This window comes from Delphinapterus leucas, chromosome 1 (assembly GCF_059928025.1).
Source record: "Delphinapterus leucas isolate spDelLeu-1000000601 "Yukka" chromosome 1, BTC_Dleu_Yukka2, whole genome shotgun sequence".
In the NCBI taxonomy this organism is placed as follows: Eukaryota; Metazoa; Chordata; class Mammalia; order Artiodactyla; family Monodontidae; genus Delphinapterus; species Delphinapterus leucas.
Window position 1 is genome coordinate 81,813,951 of NC_143129.1, and position 19,480 is coordinate 81,833,430.

At 47.0% G+C, this 19,480-nt stretch overlaps 3 protein-coding genes across 4 annotated transcripts; 2 read left to right on the top strand and 1 right to left on the bottom strand.

Annotated features, from left to right (window-relative positions):
• Positions 1–319: 319 nt before the first annotated feature.
• On the top strand, positions 320–11,102 carry VPS72 (vacuolar protein sorting 72 homolog). Its single transcript, XM_022564183.3, has 6 exons — positions 320–520; positions 3,840–3,992; positions 4,171–4,285; positions 4,686–4,862; positions 9,864–10,008; positions 10,513–11,102. The coding sequence occupies exons 1-6, from the start codon at positions 404–406 to the stop codon at positions 10,898–10,900; spliced, it is 1,095 nt and encodes a 364-aa protein (XP_022419891.1). The 5' UTR covers positions 320–403; the 3' UTR covers positions 10,901–11,102.
• Positions 11,103–11,210: 108 nt separating this feature from the next.
• On the top strand, positions 11,211–17,204 carry TMOD4 (tropomodulin 4). 2 transcript variants are annotated; one of them, XM_022564184.2, is made up of 9 exons: positions 11,211–12,980; positions 13,188–13,344; positions 13,658–13,774; positions 14,258–14,347; positions 14,530–14,660; positions 14,756–14,863; positions 15,260–15,403; positions 15,668–15,812; positions 16,217–17,204. In XM_022564184.2, exons 1-9 carry the CDS (start codon positions 12,858–12,860, stop codon positions 16,237–16,239), a joined length of 1,038 nt encoding a protein of 345 aa, XP_022419892.1. In that variant the 5' UTR covers positions 11,211–12,857; the 3' UTR covers positions 16,240–17,204. The 2 variants fall into 2 exon arrangements, with proteins under 2 accessions (XP_022419892.1, XP_089771930.1); XM_089915804.1 differs by having other exon boundaries at positions 11,211–13,344.
• Positions 16,659–19,277, bottom strand: SCNM1 (sodium channel modifier 1). Its single transcript, XM_022564185.3, has 7 exons — positions 19,134–19,277; positions 18,818–18,888; positions 18,180–18,268; positions 17,982–18,079; positions 17,774–17,862; positions 17,154–17,348; positions 16,659–17,005 (listed from the first exon to the last, which is right to left on the bottom strand). Exons 1-7 carry the CDS (start codon positions 19,182–19,184, stop codon positions 16,906–16,908), a joined length of 693 nt encoding a protein of 230 aa, XP_022419893.1. The 5' UTR covers positions 19,185–19,277; the 3' UTR covers positions 16,659–16,905.
• Positions 19,278–19,480: the final 203 nt, after the last annotated feature.

Genomic DNA, 19,480 nt, shown 5'->3' on the forward strand with positions numbered 1-19,480 from the left:
TGACAAAATCTGCGTTTTTAGAAAGGTTTCTTCTGACAGCAGAGTGGAAAACGTACTGGAGCAGAGGGAGACTGACCTCTTCTAAATGAAAATTTCTAGACTCCCAAATTCTGTACTTGGGGTAGTGTGGCTCCTGGTGTCTCCGAGCGGAGTCATTCCACAGCCCAGATGGGCGCGCGAACTGGGGCGGGGAGCTTGGGGTGGTCTCTACGCCGGAGTGGGCGGGGCTGAAGCTTTGAGAAGGCGTAGGGGATGGGACTAGGAGCCTCTCGACGCTCTGCTACTTCTGCCTGTAGGCGACCGGCTTCCGCTGCCCGCCCGCAAGTAGTGGTGTCGAGCACCGAGCCCAGAGAACGGTGATGGGTGAGGAGCTGCTGGTGGCAACGCAGTTCGTGTAGGCGATATGAGCTTGGCTGGGGGCCGGGCCCCCCGGAAGACCGCGGGGAACCGACTTTCTGGGCTCTTGGAGGCAGAGGAGGAAGATGAGTTCTACCAGACGACTTATGGGGGTTTCACAGAGGTAAGAGCCGGGCCCAGGAAGAGGGAGGGAAGAAAGCTAAAAGGAGTCCTGACGAAGGGAGAAACCTTGGACAAAGAAGGGGGCGGGGAAGAGAGAGGAGCCCTGGTAGCTGATCCTAGAGATGGGGTGGGCGAGATGGGGGGATAAACTGGAGTCCTAGAATGGGAGCCCTGGATGGGGTTGGAGGGGTCAGGAATGGAGAAGCTGTCCGGAGGACCCCAGAGTGTGGCTGAAACCTACTGTGTATTTCCCCAGTTGTGTCTCTCAGTGCACTTTTGACGTGTCTAGCATATGCCAGGCACATCGTAGTCACGCGGTATATACTCGTTGGCCCGCTGCCTGGTTATTAACGTGAAGTATAGAAAGGAACCTCTCAAAAAAAATTAGAGGAACTTAGCCTACTCCTTTTTCAGCTTTCAGATCTCGTTGTATAGATGTCTTAGATAATTGTTCCTTGACTGTCCTAAAAAGTGTCCCCGTATATTTCCTTCATAAAACATATTTCAATTTGTAATTAGATTTGGTTTGCTTATTTGCTTATACTTTTCCATTAGATTGTAAGCTCTGTAAGGTCAGAGGTGGTCTCTTTTGTTCAACAGCATATGTCCAGTGTCTGGATTGAGTTGGCACTTGTTAAATTTTTATTGATTGAATCTATCCATTCTTTAAATGTTTTAAGCGCGTAGAGCAAGCCAGTCACCGTGACAGGCTCTATGGAAACAGAGAGTTAAAAACACCTCTTTATCTTTACATATTCCAGACTCCAATGGGGGAATTAGCTGAGTTAACAGTCAGTTAAAATATTGTGTGATAAGGAGTAAAATAAGTGTTAAGCATATAGAGTACTATGGTAACACATGGGAGCCAAAGTTGTTGTTTGGGATGGGCATCCCTGGGGGACATGATGTTTAAGCTGAGGACAGTATGAAAAGTAGGTCTTGGGTGGATGAAGAGCAGTAGGACTGGAAGCAGGGAGAGGAGGAAGGTTAGTCCAGCGAGGGGGTGGGGCAAAATATGTAAAGGCACTGAGATCCTTGTCTGGAACTCACACATCTACTCTCATCCTCCAGACCGTGAAGGAGAATAAAAGTTAGAGGGAGTAGGCATGGGCCAGATCCTGTAAGGCCTTGTGAGCCATGTTAAGGAGTTTTGCTCTTCATTCAAAGGACTGAGAAGGTTATTTCATGATCAGATTTGTACTTTAGAAAGATCACTCTGTAATGAGGAAAATGATTTGAAGGAGGCAGTGGGAGTGGAAAAACATGGATAGGAGAGTTCAAGAGAAATTAAGGAAATAGAACCCACAGGACTTGGTGACTGATTAGGGATCATTACTTACACAGCCCTGACCAATTAGTTTAAAATAGAACCTTCTCATTCCTCCTCCAAAAGCCATTTTCCTATTCCTGTCATTTTACAAGTCATTATTTAATATGTACCCTTCATGCTTCCAAAAAGGATCTAAGGAGGCTTACCATATAAACAAAAAGTAGGAACAGTAAAAATAGAGACAGATCAGAAGTAATTGTACCAGGGCCTCTGCTAAAATGGTAATAGCAGTTGATATTAAATTTAGCTGTGACTTTCCTGGCAACCAAATCCTGAATTTCTTTTTTTAGTAAGAAAGAAGCATATAAGTTCTTCAAGAGAGGTAAACTTATTCAGCTTTAAACCTAGGGAGAATTGTATCCTTATATATAAAGTAACAGGGGTTTAGTAGATGTTGTAAAAACATTCTCTTATCTAGTCATGTCTCTTAATGACCCTCGATAAAAGCCAAAGAAATGGTAGTAAATACGAAACTTAGTGAAAGCATTTCAATTGGGCACTAAGCTAATGTGTGGTTGAACTACTACCCTCTGGTGATTTGACTTAATACCAGGTCAGTGCTGAGGGGATTAATGTGTTCCCAGGTTGTCTTTCACAGACATTAGTTGGGAGGAAATGATGGTCATCAGTGCAAGACTGAACGCTGGCTGGCTGGCTTGGAGTGTCAACTGTCTGTGTTATTTGCTTACTTTGGCACCATGTGTACCAAGATTAGCCCATTAATCTCATCATTGATTAAAGAGAAAGCCACATGTTTGAGGTGCAGCCCCGCCCAATTAACTCTCCTGCCCCCAACTGTTTTTTTTTTCCTCTTTCCTTTCCAGTGTGGCTGCCGTTTTAGCCCTAGCTTGTATCACCTCAGGCCTTGGCTCTACTCCATGTTCTCTTCCCCAGCACATCCGACCACCTCCAGAGCTTTCTGAAACACCCCTTGTATACAGTTTTCCCCTCCCCGCAAATCTTCGGTGGCTTCCCATTATAGATAGTAGTAGTACCCAACTATTTTTCTGTCCCAACTCACCTGAGGAATGAGACATATTTCTTGGTAACTTTAGTTTACTTCAGCAGTGATTATCAATGCTGGGACAAGTAAGGAGAGGGAGAGGATTGAGAATCACTGACCTGCAAGTTAAAGTCATAAGTTTATTAGTCTGACATTTAAGTTTCTCTACAGATTGAATGCAACCTTCTTTTCAAATCTTGTATCTCTCTAGGGCAATCAGTTAATGTTGGAAGGAGGCTGTACTGGAGCCAAAAGCAGTCAGCTAGGAAGACTTCTTGCCAGAGACAAACCTGCTTTACTTAGGTCTAAATGCTTATTCTATCAACATGTTATACACATTCCTGCTTCTGCATCTTTGTTCCTGCCATTTGATCTGCCCATGATTCCTTCTTCCCTCTTGGTTATCTAAACACTACCAGTATTTTAAACCATGGCTCAAGTCCTCTTCATTCTTTAGAGTCTAAAGCAGGGTTTAGTAAACTACAACCTGCTGGCTGAACCTGGCCCACTACCTATTTTAATCTGGCCCTTTACAGAAAAAGTTTGCCAACCCCTGTTCTAAAGGAATAAACTCTAAAGTTTAGACCTTCCCAGGCCACCTATTCATAGCAGGTGTACCTTCCTCTGAACACCTGTAACATTTTATTGCCTTTGGTAGTTTATATGTTGCCTTGTATTAAAACTTCCTTTTATAATTATGCTGTGACATCTACTAGACTGTGAGACCCCTGAAGGTAGAGATCAAACCATATCCTTTTGTACCCCAGCACTTAACACAGTGTGCTAGAGGAGAAGGGCAAGCAATTAATGTTAGAAGGGGTTGTGCTGGAGCCATCAGCTAGGAAAGCTTCTTGCTTGAGGCAAATGAAAGGTTGAGATGGGAAGGAGAGTGGGGCAGCCCTTATCAATACGCAAAGGGATTCTCTTCGTCCTGGAGGGGCATTAACAACTGATGCCAGTGAGAACCTCATCTCCCTATGTCCCCAGGAATCAGGAGATGATGAGTATCAAGGAGACCAGTCAGACACAGAGGATGAGGTGGACTCTGACTTTGACATCGACGAAGGGGATGAACCATCCAGTGATGGAGAAGCAGAAGAGCCAAGAAGGAAGCGCCGAGTAGTCACCAAAGCATATAAGGTGCAGGGGAGGCCTGGTTTTCTTGGACTTCCTTCATTTGTAGTCTCCCTTTCATCAGGTCCCAGTTGTCCCCACACCAATCTCATTTCCTACTCTGCTGGTTTTCTCTTCCTAAGATCTTCATCTTCTTTCTTCTATTTCTTCTCTTCCCTGGTGTCTGATTCCAATCTGTCCCCAGGAGCCTCTGAAGAGCTTGAGGCCTCGAAAGGTCAGCACCCCAGCTGGTAGCTCTCAGAAGACCCGAGAAGAGAAGGCACTGCTTCCACTAGAACTACAGGATGATGGCTCTGACAGTGAGTGGGGATGTTTGGGTCAACTGACAAAATTGAAATATGGTGATAAAATATTGTATTAGTGTTAAGTTTACTGAAGTTGGTAACTGTACTATGGGTATGTAAGGACAATTCTTATTCTTAAGAAATATAGACAGAGTATTTAGGGGAAGAGAGCCATGATGTGTGCAACTTAACTCACAGATTATTCAGAAAACACACACACACACACAATGCAAATAGGGCAAGATATTAACAGGTGATCTGGTAAAGGATACATGGGTGTTCTTTGTACTATTCTTACAAATTTTTTGTAAGTTTGAAATGATTTCCAAATAAAAACTTTTAAAATTAAAAAAAAAAAATACAGAGGAGGTAGACATGAATTCAAAGATTTCTCCCTCTCTTATTTTCTTCCCAGGTCGGAAGTCCATGCGGCAGTCTACAGCTGAGCACACACGACAAACATTCCTTCGGGTACAAGAGAGGCAAGGCCAGTCACGGCGGCGAAAGGGGCCCCACTGTGAGCGGCCACTGACCCAGGAGGAGCTGCTCAGGGAGGCCAAGATCACAGAGGAGCTCAACTTACGTTCACTGGGTCAGTCTGTGGTTTTCAGAACAGTGGGTAGAGGGGCTGAGGAGCATGAGAAAAACTGAGACCTGGAGGACCCAAAGAACTGGAAAGATGGAGATTTGGGACAAGGGAATCAGAAGAAAGAAATGGGGAGAGTATGTGATTAGGGGCAAGGAAGTAAGCAGTTATGAGGGCTCTGAAGAACAAGTTATATTGAAGTACTTTGGTGTAAAATAAGAATCGTATAGAACTCAGTGCAGATCCTAGTTCTGCTGTTGGTTTGCTGTAAGACTGCAGGCAAATTATGTGCAACCTACTTGCATCTTTCTCTCCTTGTTCACAAAATGGGGTGATGATGCCTACTTTAATGATCATGAGAATTAGAAGTTGAGTAGAATCAGTCAGTTCATGGGATACATTGCTATAAAGTAAAAATTCTTTAAAATCTCTTCAGTTTATGTGCTGTTGGGCACACAGTCATGTATGGTAATATATTGTACAAAAACATACATTTCTTTGAAGGATGGTGAGGATTCTCAGATCATGAGAGGTACGTGAGAAATTGAGGGAACAGCAGATTTCTTACCTCGCATCACATGCTCACTCTGGGGCATACTGTCATTGAGTGAAACAACAGGTGAAATCTCCTACAACATTTAATTTGTTATTTCTCTCTCTCTGAATCTCTCTCTTTTTTGACTAAGCACATATAATTGAACATGTATAACCCAAATACAATTTCACTGTGGAGTAGAAGATTGTTTACCCAGAATATCTGGACCCAACTCCTTTCAGTTTAATGATAGTTTTGAAATTTAGATAACTTAACTCCAAAAGACCACAATGACCGAGAAAAGATTTAATTCGTTTCCAACATTTTCAGGATGTATTCTCGTGACATTTTTTTTTTAATATTTTCGCTTTAAAATGGGAAATATAACCTCTGTCTGTATAATGGCAATGCCGTGCTTTAAAACAGTAGCTATCCCTTAAAACATATAAATGACTGAGAACCATCACAAATAACGTGGTCACTTGATGTCACTGCAATTACAATCTGTATCCTTTGACTACGTTGATTGTTTCAGGCCACTGTGAAGAAAGTGATTCCCAAGCTTCTGATATCAGTAACTGACGTAGGAGATCCTGGAGGGGCTTGTTTAGCAGGAGAAAAAATAATAAGCTCATTTTTGAACATGTTGGATTTGAAGTGTCTATGAGCAGTTCATGCAGTGCTGAGAAGTCAGTTAAATACACAGATCTGATGCTTGGACAAGATATCTGGGCTAGAAATATAAATTCGGAAGTTTTAGAATATGGATGGTAATTGACATTGGAGTGGATGAGATTACCCAGGGAGAAAGCATAGAGGGAGAAGAGTAGACAGAGGCTCAAGAAGGTCCTGCAGACACTAAAATGTAATGGTCTCCTATAAGAGGAGGAGCTTAGAAAAGAATCTGAGAAGTGGCCAGAGAGTGGGAAACTCCAGGAGAGTTTGTCATAAGAGCACTAAGGAAAGGGACTGTTAGAGGACAGTAGCTGCTGAGAGCTGCTGAGACACCAGTGAAGAGAACTGAGAAGTGTCCATTGGTTTTGGTGACATGGAGGTCAGAGATGACCTTAGCACTTTTTGGGGACCAGGCCATTTGGAAGTTGGTTGGGAAGCCAGATTTCTAAAATTTGGCCATGAAGGGTAGGAGAGGGGACAGGGAGGTCTGGGGTCAAGGTAGAGTTTGTCATTGTTCTGTTTTATTCAAAGATTGGAGAGTGTGTATTTCTCGTGAGATGCAACTGAAAGAATTTAAAGACAGAAAAGAAAGAAAGGATTGTTAGTAGTGTAGGGTTTTGGAGAAATGGGAGGCGGGGTGGGAGCTAGGGCATGGGTGGAAGAATTGGCCTCCATTAAGAGGAAGGAAGGAAGGGTGGCTCATAGTTGTAGGGTTGTAAATCCAGAGCAGGACAGTGCAGTAGTTTTCATCTGATGTCTTTTAGGCACTGTCATCTCTCAGGTGTTGGGAATAGAGTTGGAAGCTTGAGAGTGAAGACTGTTTGAAATAGTTGTGGAGATAGGATCATCTGCTGGTGTTGGCAGGTCTGTTGAAGTTTGGGACCATGAATTTCTGGGGTTCCATTCTACCTATTGTGTAACTTTTCTCCAGTAGCACTCAGCAATCCAGGTCTGGGCGAGGGAGTTTAGACTGACAAGAGAATGACTGATAGATTGAGGAACCTAAGCTCGATTTAAAAAGGAAAGCAAGGGGCTTCCCTGGCGGTCCAGTGGTTAAGACTCCGCGCTTCCATTGCAGGAGGCACGGGTTCAATCCCTGGTTGGGGAACTAAGATCCTCCATGCTGTGCTGTGCGGCCAAAAAATAAATAAAACAGAGGGTTTAAATGAATAAATAAATAAATAACAATGAAAATGAAGGCTGGAAGGGTTGATAGATAGAATGAAGAGATATTCTGGTATTAGAAGTACTGAAGACCTAGAAGAACAGAGGTATCTAGAGTGTAGAGCAAAGAGACCTGAAGTGTGGGGCCCAATAGTACATGGGCACATCCTGCCCAGGATGTGGGAGAATAATCAGCCTGTACCAGAGGAGAGTGTTGGCCTCTGTGGAAGACAGGTTTCCCGTAAGGCAAGTTTTGGAAGGCATGCTGAGTGAGGAAATTGAGGAAATAGATGAGCTGGCTGATTATAGAGCAGGAGTTACAGAGGGTACAGGGACGTGTTCAAGAGAAGGGTTGGAAGGTTGGCTCAAGAGAAAGAAAGCAGTATTACCAACCAGAATTCAAGTACAAAAGAGGTTAAATCACTGGGGGTGTGGGGGGATGGGGGGCGGAGGGGTGTAGTCCAGAGGACTCTTTTGCTCTTACTCTATCTAGAGGATTGTGTTCACAGTACCCACGTTTAAGGAGGACAAAGGGACTAGGAATATTTAGATCTGTTTATACATTAACAAATCTTTATTGAATTCCTGTAATGTGTGGAATGCTGCGTGACCGTGATAATGTATAGGTAATATGAGTCACAGTCACTGCCCTTAAGGAAGAGACATATATACCAACAATGAACTGCCATAGAGCAGTGTCACCGGGTCCAGCCAGGGGAACTGTGGTGAACTAGAGAGGAGTGCCTGAAAGGAGGAGCAGTTACTCAGCTCAGCTAATTGTTGCCCTGTGAGAATACAGACACAGGGTTGCCAGATTTTCTTATTATTTTTAAAAGGGACCAGAAATCTCTGTATTTAAATGTAATTTCCTGACTTTTAAATGTCAGCAACTAATTCAAAATTTTCTTTAAAACACTATCCAAATCAAGCAAAACACATAAGGGAGCTGCCATCTTGCAGCCTCTGCCATAGACTGTGATAAGTACAGGAATAGAAGAGTATTTTAGGCACAGGGGTGGCAAAGGAGGGAGTGACTCAGAACCACGTTGTATGAGGAATGGTTCAGTGGAAGGGGTGTTGTGATCAGCCTGTAGAGAGAGACGGACACTAATTTCTTTCTTTCTTTTTTTTAACTGGGGTGTAGTTGCTTTACAGTGTTAGTTTCTGCTGTACAGCGAAGTGAATCAGCTGTATGTATACATATATCCCCTCTTTTTTGGATTTCCTTCCCATTTAGGTCACCACAGCGCATTATGTAGAGTTCCCTATGCTGTACAGCAGGTTCTGATTAGTTATCTGTTTTATACATATTAGTGTATATATGTCAATCCCAATCTCCCAAGTCATCCCACACCCCCTTTCCCCCCTTGATGTCCATACATTTGTTCTCTACGTCTGTGTCTCTATTTCTGCTTTGCAAACAGGTTCATCTGTACCATTTTTCTAGATTCCACATATGTGTGTTAACATACAGTATTTGTTTTTCTCTTTCTGACTTACTTTACTCTGTATGACAGTCTCTAGGTCCATCCACGTCTCTACAGAAGACCCAATTTCATTCCTTTTTATGGCTGAGTAATATTCCAGTGCATTTATATACCACATTTTCTTTATCCACTCATCTGTTGATGGACGCTTAGGTTGCTTCCATGACCTGATTATTGTAAATAGTGCTGCAGTTAACATTGGGATGCGTGTGTCTTTTTGAATTATGGTTTTCTCTGGGTATTTGCCCAGTAGTGGGATTTCTGTGTCATATGATAATTCTATTTTTAATTTTTTAAGGAACTTCCATACTGTTCTCCATAGTGGCTATATCAATTTACATTCCCACCAACAGTGCAAGAGGGTTCCCTTTTCTCCACACCCTCTCCAGCATTTATTGTTTGTAGATTTTTTGATAATGGCCATTCTGACCGGTGTGAGGTGATACCTTATCGTAGTTTTGATTTGCATTTCTCTAATAATTAGTTATGTTGAGTATCTTTTCATGTGCCTCTCGGCCATCTGTATGTTTTCTTTGGAGAAATGTCTATATAGGTCTTCACCCATTTTTTGATTGGGGTGTTTGTTTTCTTGATATTGAGCTGCATGAGCTGTTTGTATATTTTGGAGATTAATCCCTTGTCTGTTGCTTCGTGGATACTAATTTCAACTATTTAAAGGACTGTCAAGTGGAAGACAGGTTAGACTTGTGTCCCTTATGGCCTTAAAAGGTAAAACAGTGTCAACAGGAAGTATGTTGCAGCTCAAAATGGGAAAGAACTCTTAAATGACTAGAGATGCCTGAAGATGCAGTGCACTGCCTTGGACGGGAGCAAGTTGACAGGGCTGTAACGGAGAGGTATCTGGGGAAATGAGTAGGCTCTTCATCAAAGGGTCCCTTTCAACTCTGAAGTCCTACAGTTCTGAGTGGGTGAGGAACCAAGTGGACCTAAGAAATGATGCGCAGAGAGGATGTCAAGAAGGGCAAGCAGAAAGCTTATGAAATGGGAGATGCTTGAGGGCCTTAGAGGACTTTCCTGATTGGCTTGGGTAGGCAGTGACTAGACAGCCAGGAAGATAAGAGACTGTAGGACAGACCTGGGGTTTGGGAAGACGGGAATTGACCATCCGCTCATTCCTTCCTGAAGAGACCTATGAGCGGCTTGAGGCTGACAAAAAGAAGCAGGTCCACAAGAAGCGGAAGTGCCCTGGGCCCATAATCACCTACCATTCAGTGACAGTGCCACTAGTTGGGGAGCCAGGCCCTAAAGAAGAGAATGTCGACGTAGAAGGGTGAGTGAGTGAACCTCAAGGGGAGAAGAGGAGTGCAGTTTCTCCCTTCTGTATTCAGCTTGTATTCCCTCAGCCCCATCTCACTTGCTTTCCTCACACAGCTCTCTAACACCTGAGTATCTTTCAGATTCCTCTTCCTGTCATCTCCTATTTCTCTTTTAGCCTCTCTCTTCTCCTTTTCTGGTTTTCCATCCAGCTCTGCTTTGTTTTGTCCTATCACTTAATAGATTCTCTCAGAATGTTGCCACCCACTGCCTCCTCCTCTTTCCTCACCTGTCTGATCTCTTTCTTTATCAGTTTTCTCTCCTCAGCTTTTTTAAATTTTTAAATTATTTATTTATTTATTTGGCTGCGCTCAGTCTTAGTTGCGGTGTGCATGTGGGATCTAGTTCCCTGACTGGGGATCGAACCCGGGTCCCCTGCATTGGGAGAGAGGAGTCTTAACCACTGGACCACCAGGGAAGTCCCTCAGCTCTTTGTGTTTTTCTCTGTCTTTTCCCTCAGACTTGATCCTGCTCCCACAGCTTCTGCATTGACTCCCCGTGCTGGGACTGGACCCGTCATCCCTCCTGCTCGCTGCTCACGTACCTTCATCACTTTTAGTGACGATGCGACGTTTGAGGAATGGTTTCCCCAAGGGCGGCCTCCAAAGGTCCCTGTTCAGGAGGTCTGCCCAGTGACCCATCGCCCAGCCCTGTACCGGGACCCTGTTACAGACATACCCTACGCCACTGCTCGAGCCTTCAAGATCATCCGTGAGGCCTACAAGAAGTACATCACTGCCCACGGACTGCCACCTACTGCTTCAGCCCTGGGCCCTGGCCCACCACCTCCTGAGCCCCTCCCTGGCTCTGGGCCCCGAGCCTTGCGCCAGAAAATTGTCATCAAATGAAGGGATGTCTAGTCCTTAGAAACCTCTTTCCTGTCCTAACTTGGGGCTCTTAAGTTAGGGCTCTTAAGAAGCCCGCTTCTCCCCTTTGTCATCGCTGATCTTTGTCCAGCCCGTCTCTGTATTTCTTTCCCTGTCTTTTCCCTTAGTTCCTACACTGCTTTTGTTTGTGTTTTTTAATCTAATAAAATAGAAAGATCCCTTTTGTCTGGTGTCTAGTCTAAGTTGGGAGCAAAAAGTATTTGTGAATGTCTGCGTATATATGGGCCTTTATATTTAATAGCATTTATTATGAGTTGCCCTTTTTACTTATTTATTTTTTTAAGGGTTATTTTTATTTTTTGGCTGTGCTGCGTGGCTTGCAGGATCTTAGTTCCCTGACCAGGGATTGACCCTGAGCCTTCAGCAGTGAAAGCGCCGAGTCCTAACCGTTGGACTGCCAGGGAATTCCCAGAGTTGCCCTTTTTGAATTGTAAAATATTCATCCCTCCAACAGTTTATAAACACCTTAAAATTAGACACCAAAACAAAATCCTTATACTGACCTTTATATCTCTGTATAGTCACTGCTTTGAATATAGCAGGCACCAAATAAGTAGGAACTGTGTGATTCTCATAGAACTTGTTTCTAGGACTCGGGCTTGTATGAAGAGGAGGAGGTGCCATGGCTCTTAGTGGCCACTAGAGGCTCTCAGGGCTGGGCAGGTTATGGGGGCTGTGTATATGTGATCTCCCACTACCCCCCACCTGGCCAGAGCTAAAATAATAAAATGCTGAGCTCACTGTTCCCCCACCCTCTCCCCCGTCGCTGGGCTTCTCCTGCTGCCAGGACAGTGCTCCAGTAGAACAGACAGACCAACCTACAGAAGGGGAGGTGAGAACGGAGGTGGCCACCAGGACTGGTAGGTGGGGAAGGCAGGGGCCTTATGGATCAGAGCCTGGTGGGAGATGGGAGGAGAAGAGTGGCTCCTATTGGGAATGAAATGGAGTGTGCGCCTCTTGTCACTCAGCATGTTTCTGCCACTGTCTTATGTTCTCCCTTAACTGTAGTTTACATTGTCAGTGTAAGTATCTCACACATTTTCTGAATCTTTCATATTCAGTATGGTGTGTATGTGTGGCTTGTGTTTATTTTTCACATTGTAAAAGATATTGCAAGTTTAATCCTCTCACTGTTTTTAGAGAAACTTTATCCCATTTATAAGGCATTTCCCACCCATTAGACTGGTGTCACCTTCCTGTCCAAAGCCAGGGACAAATTATGGGAACTCAGTACCTGCTTCTAAGGCCATACCACCCTTCCCCCAACCTGGAAGTCCCCCAGCTCCTCTGAGCCCTTGCTTTGCCTTAGGATTTAGAATTTTAGCAAACATAGTGAAATCTTGATCTGACACAATAAAAAAGGAAATGAGGGTAGAGTCAGAGCACTGTCTCCCCCCCCCCCCCCACCCGCTGCAATCCTCCTTGCTTTCTTAAGCCAGTTTAGGAAAAACTGGATTATGGGGACGAGAGGAGGAATATCCCTGAAGCTCTCTGCCTGCCCCCATTCCTTTCAATAGGAACTGGGCTTGGGGCCAGCTGTGCTTGCAGGGCTCCCGGCAGCTGTGCTAGGGCAAGAGGCACGGACAGTCGAGGTAATAGGGGAGAGGTACTGCCAGGATTTCATATACACTGGGGAAGGCAGATTCAGCCTGGATGCCTGGGATCCCCATCCGGAGTGGGTGGAAGCTGTGGGAGCCAGGAGGAGGCTCTGGTCCTAGCTAAACAACCTAGCCTTCCCCCATCTTCCCATATCCAACTAGGTCTATCCTCCAAGGCAAGCAGTTTATTGTTCTGCCCCACTGACCTGTTTCTTTGTCTCCCTACTGCGTCCATGTACATCCTTCCATTGTCCAACCACTTTCCCCATGTACCCCAGGCTCCGTGAGTGCCACACTGTGGGGAGGGGGTGGGGGCCATCATGTCATCGTATCAGAAGGAACTGGAGAAATACAGAGACATAGATGAAGATGAGATCCTAAGGACCTTGAGCCCTGAGGAGCTAGAGCAGCTGGACTGCGAGCTACAGGAGATGGACCCCGAGGTAGGGGCTCTAGCGCAGGGTACCAGGGGCAGTCCCCAGGCATTTGGGAAGGGTGTGGGGCCCTGGGTGACTGAGACCAGGGCTATCTACAGGGCCTGGAGTCCCAAGCGGGTCAGGGGAATGGTGTCTGGAGATGTTTTAGGGAGACTTGGAGGTGCCCCAGGTCAGAGGGGAGGTCTGACTTGCTCCCCAAAACTCATCCCTAAGAACATGCTCCTGCCAGCTGGACTAAGACAACGTGACCAGACAAAGAAGAGCCCAACGGGGCCGCTGGACCGAGAGGCCCTTTTGCAGTACCTGGAACAGCAGGCACTAGAGGTCAAAGAGCGTGATGACTTGGTTCCCTACACAGGCGAGAAGAAGGGTATGGAGACCCTAACATCCATGCCTCCCAGAACCCAAATTGTTGTCTCTCAAATGTCCCCTCCAGCTTCCCTCTCACCTTCCAGCTCCTAGCTGCCCAGGGACTCAGCTGCCTACACCTGCATGCCAGCTTGCACTCTTCAGCTCTTAGAAGAGATCAAGGGGACCCAGGAGTCCTGAGCTTGTAGAGGACTCAGGCTTTATAGTGGCTCCTAGTGACCCAGCATTCCACCTCCTGGAGAAGGAAAGGAATCTGGAGGCCAGGATCTTAGGAGAAATGACCTGTACCTGAACCATCCTCATCTCCCCATCAGGGAAACCCTATATTCAGCCCAAGAAAGAAATTCCAGTCCAGGAGCAGATCACTCTGGAGCCTGAGCTGGAGGAGGCACTGGCCCATGCCACAGATGCTGAGATGTGTGATATAGCAGGTGGGCAGCTGTGGGAAGTTGAGGAGTTGGGAAGATCTGGGGCAGGGGCTCCTAACCATGGCATGGGGCTAGCGGGGAAGGCCCTGAACCAGGATGTGGACGTTTTGAGAAAGCCTCAGGCAGTGGTTTTAAATTTTTCTTACTTGTTTATGTATGTATTCACTCATCTTTAAATTTAATAAGTTAACAACTCTAGGGCAATTTTACGGGGATTATAAAGCAAAACTATTCTGGCTGAAAACTGGAGGGTCTGACAGACTCCCTCACCCTGTAGTGTCTCCTTAGGGATCTTCCCTTAGCCCTGTCTCAATGTTTTAAAAACCACTGCCTTAACGCAGTTTAATGGAAGGGACCCCTGGGACCAAGGGAGAGTGGAAGAGGTCAGCCTTCAAAAATGCAACAGATTCAGAATGAGGTCGGTGGGGGACCTGGAACAAGTCCATTTCTCTCATTCCCTGTCTCCCCTCTGCTTACTCTCTCCAGCCATTCTGGGCATGTACACACTGATGAGCAACAAGCAATACTATGATGCTATCTGCAGCGGAGAAATCTGCAACACTGAAGGCATTAGCAGTAAGTGTGTTTGGGAGCATGGCGCCCAGGGCTCTTGGCAGGCAGTCCCAGAGTCTGAGCGAAGGTAGCAACAGGTGAAACAGGTGAATCAGGGAGAGGACATGATGCATAAGTCATGAGAACCAATGGGGAGGAGATTGTGGGGGACATGTTGGGGTTTCCTTCCTGCCCTCACCCACCAGGTGTGGTGCAGCCTGACAAGTATAAGCCAGTGCCAGATGAGCCCCCAAATCCCACAAACATCGAGGAGATACTGAAGAGTGTTCGAAGCGATGACAAGGAGCTGGAGGAGGTGAACCTCAATAATATCCAGGTATCTGGCCCCCATCCTCTAAACAATAACACTGGGATAACTCTGCTGACATATGTGAGTCCCCTAGCCCACCATCTCCTATTCCCCTTTGATAGGACATCCCGATACCCATGCTAACTGAGCTGTGTGAAGCAATGAAGACAAATACCCATGTCCGGAGCTTCAGTCTGGTGGCCACAAGGAGTGGTGACCCCGTTGCCAGTGTAAGGCTAGCTGACATCCCTAGCCCTCTCCCTGCACCCTGACATGCCCCGCTGGCAGGGCTGACATAAAGGGCTGTGCTGGGGGTGCTGTTCCCATCATGCTCTCTTAGGGGAGCCCTGCTGGAGACTTCTACCCTCAGTCCTATGACTCACTGCTCTGAAATCCTCAGCTCATCTTCCTGAAGAGCCACAACCCTCCTACCCACGCCAACTCCACTGCGCACTTAATCTCCCTGCTTTCCTTGCTACCTACTCCCACACCTGCCTCCCTCAAGCCCCACCCACAGCTCAAGGACTCTTCTCCAGGAGCTGTGTTTCCCTCTTGCTCCTGTTCTTTCTCTCCTCAGTCATCTGTGAAACTGTCCCCTAACCCTAACCCAAGTTCCTACTACCCAGGCGGTGGCTGACATGTTGCGTGAGAATCGTAGCCTCCAGAGCCTGAACATTGAATCCAACTTCATTAGCAGCACAGGGCTCATGGCTGTGCTGAAGGCAGTTCGGGAGAATGCCACACTCACTGAGCTCCGTGTAGACAACCAGGTCAGCATTCCCTTCCTATCTCGTGGTCTTTGCAGTCAGCTAATACTCACTGAGCCTCCTCCCAGAGGCAGCCACTGGGGCAGGATCTCATCTGATCTTGTTTGAACTCTCCTCTTCTTTGTCCCTATGAGGGGAGCCAAGGCAGCACCTCTTATCACCCACTCCGGAGAAACAAGCCTCTTTGACCTCCCAAAGGGTCGGTGGTCTAGGACAGTGAACAAGCCAGACAGGGTTGGTGACAGCTTCCATCTCTCCTTCCCCCAGCGCCAGTGGCCTGGCGACGCAGTGGAGATGGAGATGGCCACCGTGCTTGAACAGTGCCCCTCCATTGTCCGCTTTGGCTACCACTTTACACAGCAGGGGCCACGAACTCGGGCAGCCCAGGCCATGACCCGGAACAATGAACTGCGTGAGTAGCTGCAGAGGTGGTGTGTGTGGGAGAGGGCACGTAGCTGCAGAAGCTGGTGGATGCTCCTGAAAGCTGACTTAGTGACTAACAGCCTGGGGTGCTGCCAAAGTGACTCACATGAGAAGCTCAAACCCCATAGGTGATCCGAAAGTAGACAGAAAAGCACCTCTGCCCAAATATACCAGGAGAGAGGCAGAGGGAAGCTACAAATACCTGTTTGGGGGAAATGGTATTTCTATTTGCTGCGTTGTTTCTTATTTTGTTAATGTGAGGGGGGAAGGGCATGTTTGGTGGCCTAAGACATTACCTCTTTATGAGTCTGGCCAAGGAACAAGAAAGAAGAGCACCTTTGCAGGAAGCAAGAGATGGGATAATGACTTGTGTTTACTCTTCTTCCTTTACAGGTCGCCAGCAAAAGAAGAGATAACACTACCCTTCCCTTTACCAACTAGAGCTCGGAGCCCTGAAAGCTTAAATCCTCATCTTGTAAATAAAAGCCCTTCTGTCCGCTCTGCCTGCCTCCTTCCTTCGACTTTGGGGTGGAAATCTTGGCGCTAACCCCCAAGGGTTACTGCCAGTTCATCAGGGGATTATTTATACTCTGGGGATCAGCAGGCAGGGAGGTTCAGGTTACCAGCAGGAGGTGGGGGAGCTCCCTCCCTTGGTGTTCCCCATAACCCTTCCAACGCCTTTAGTCTCTTCTACTTTCACAGGGTGGCCAGCCCTGGCCCTGTTTCTTGACATGTCCAGCCCCTCCCCCCGAACGCCTACCCACAACCCCCATGTTATTTGAAGGAGGAAAGGACTTTGAGTGGAGGTGGAGAAGAAGGCAGAAAACATGAAGGGCAAAAATCTCCTTCTGACAGACTTATTAATAGGGCACCGGGCTGCATGCAGCTGACGCTTGGCATGACTTTGGTAGAAGGTGGGGGAGGGGTTAGAAGTATGGGGAGCTGTGTACATTGCAGAGAAGAATTGGCTGGGCTGAGAAGGAACAATTCTGAAATCCTGAAACAAGGAGCCAGACTCAAGGAAAGTTAGGCTCCCAGCACCCACTGTAGTTTATTTGTGAACTGAACGGGGAAAGAGGGTGTCAGTCCAAGGGGAGATCAGGGGGTTCCTCTTCATCAGAGTCAAACTCAACATTTTCATCTTTTACCCATCGACCTCGTCCATCTGGGATCCATCCAGAGCTGGAAACATCAGAAAAAAGAGAATTGGTCAGGAAAGGAAGTTTATCAAGAAATTAGTGGGGATAAGTAAAAACACTTGAAAAGCTTTGAAAAAAGGAGGGTCAGAGAGAAAAGGGGAAATCTGAGGAAAGTGATTCTGCATACTCACCTTCGAAGGGTGAGGTAATGATCCAGGGCCCGTCTTCTTGTGGGGCTCATAGGTGCAGGGGATGAGACAGTTGCTGACTCCTTGGTCTGTGAGCCAGCCTCAGGCTCAGGTTCTCTACCGATCTTCCCACCTTGGGGTTCAACCTCTGGGGGTGGCAAAGGGGAACGAGAGACAGAGGGACAAAGGGCTTCTGGTCTGGGTAGAGAAGAATCAAAGTCTGTAAAAGCAGTAAAGGAAAGGGCCAAATCTCCTGTGACTCCCAACCCCTTAAAGCAGTGCTTCCTAAAACTGTGTTCCTCAAGATATTAATAAGCGTTGTGCATAAAAAGGATTTTGGAATCCAGTGAATTTAGGAAAGGCTAAGTTAACTTTTTTAAGGTTTTTTTTTTATCTTAAGACTTTGTAGACCCCTTAAAATACACTAATATTACTATTCTTCAAATAGGATTACAAAGCACCACTTCCCAAACTTTTTTCTTAATTACAAGATTCTTTTTCCTGAAATACAAGTTAACACCTCCAGAACACTAGTGTTCCTCAGATTACAATTAGGAAAACAATCACTTTAGAGCCATCTATCTCCTGTCCCTCCCTATCTCTGGCTTTCCCACCCCACACACCTGTACTTCCGGCGGCAGCAACTGTTATAGTGAGGAGCTCTGTGCAGAGCATTCTGGGTGATAAGTCGAGTCCGGGTTAACAGAGGAGCCTGGCATGGAGATGGGAGACAGAATCAGAGCCTTCAGAGCTAGAAAGAAGCCAAAGCCCTTCAAGCCTAAGGTGTGCAGCACAGTCCTGCCTGGAACACAACCTCCCCACTCAGATTACCTCCACTTTGGTCTCTTCCCTCCTTAGTTCATTCTGCTCTCTTGGATTCTGCTCCATGCCCTTTCCTGGCTGCTTCTTGCCATAGAAAAGCTGCAGGCCTGAGGAGGAAGGGGAAGATAATTAAAAGCAGAGCACCAAGGGTGGTCTGAAGAGATTTTAAGGGTTTATTCTCCATCCTCTGTCTTCTCCCAAACTTACTGGACAGATGCTTCTTGCCTGCACGGTGGGCAGTTAGCATGGCCAGAGTGTCCAGTACAGGTCGATGGGGACATATGGCACAAGCAAAGCTGGGGAGGAGGAAAGAAGAAGATAATTGGCCCCAGAGTAGTGGAGTCTCGGCCATAGGTCCCACCCCATCCTAGCACTCCTTTCCAAAGTCTTCCAATGTCCACCAACCACATCCCTGTCGCTCACTCCTAGCTAAAGAATCTTAGATACTCCCGCTCTCCTCCTTAATAACAAAAGTTTATTAGGCATCCCTGGTGGCACAGTGGTTGAGAGTCCGCCTGCCAATGCAGGGGACACGGGTTCTAGCCCTAGTCCAGGAAGATCCCACATGCCGCAGAGCAACTAAGCCCGTGCGTCACAACCACTGAGCCTGCGCTCTAGAGCCCACGAGCCACAACTACTGAAGCCCGCGCACTTAGAGTCTGTGCTCCGCAACGAGAAGCCACCACAGTGAGAAGACCGCGCACCGCAACGAAGAGTAAGCCCCGCTCTCCGCAACTAGAGAAAGCCCGTGGGTAACAACAAAGGCCCAACGCAGCCAAAAAAAAAAAAGTTTATTGAGCCTCTAACCGCAGAACCCTTAGGCTTGATCCACTCCTCGCCCTCACCGTCCATCCCGTAGCATCAGCGCCTCATCCTCTGGGATATAACTAGCCAGCAGATCCCCAACTCTTCGTTTCTGCAGGAGATAGGGGAAGAAGTCCGGACGGGATAAAAGTGAAATGATAGGGACGAGGACTCAAAGGGAATAAAGACCATGGGGCGAGCAGAGATCTGGGGCGAAGAAGGGGTCAACAGCAGCTCTAGTCGTCTGGCTCCCTCCGCACCACCCCCCACCAGTTGTTGTCACAGCAACAAAACAGCTCCTTCACATCCTTCAGAGGGCAGGTGAAGCTGCTCCAGACGCTCTTCTCTCGCGCTTACTTTGAGCACATTGAGTTGACTCCAATCATCCCCTTCCCTCTTGAAAGACATCACGACTGTGAGCCCCAGAAATGATCAATTCTACGGCTCCGCCTTCGACACTCCTTTCAGGCCACCGTAGCGAGAGTGGGACTGCTACCTTCCTTCCTGTCTCTTTCCGGTTGGCCCCCTTACTTCCGGGGACGCTCTTCCACGCATGCACTGCGCGATCCCGGAAGCCCGCCCCTTGCCTGCGGATGGGGACTGCATTTCCTATGGTGCCCTGCGACCCCGCCGGCGCGGAGCCTTTAGGGAAATGAAGTCTTTTTTTCAAAGAACTTGCCGCTGGGCTGGATACAGGCCCCTGC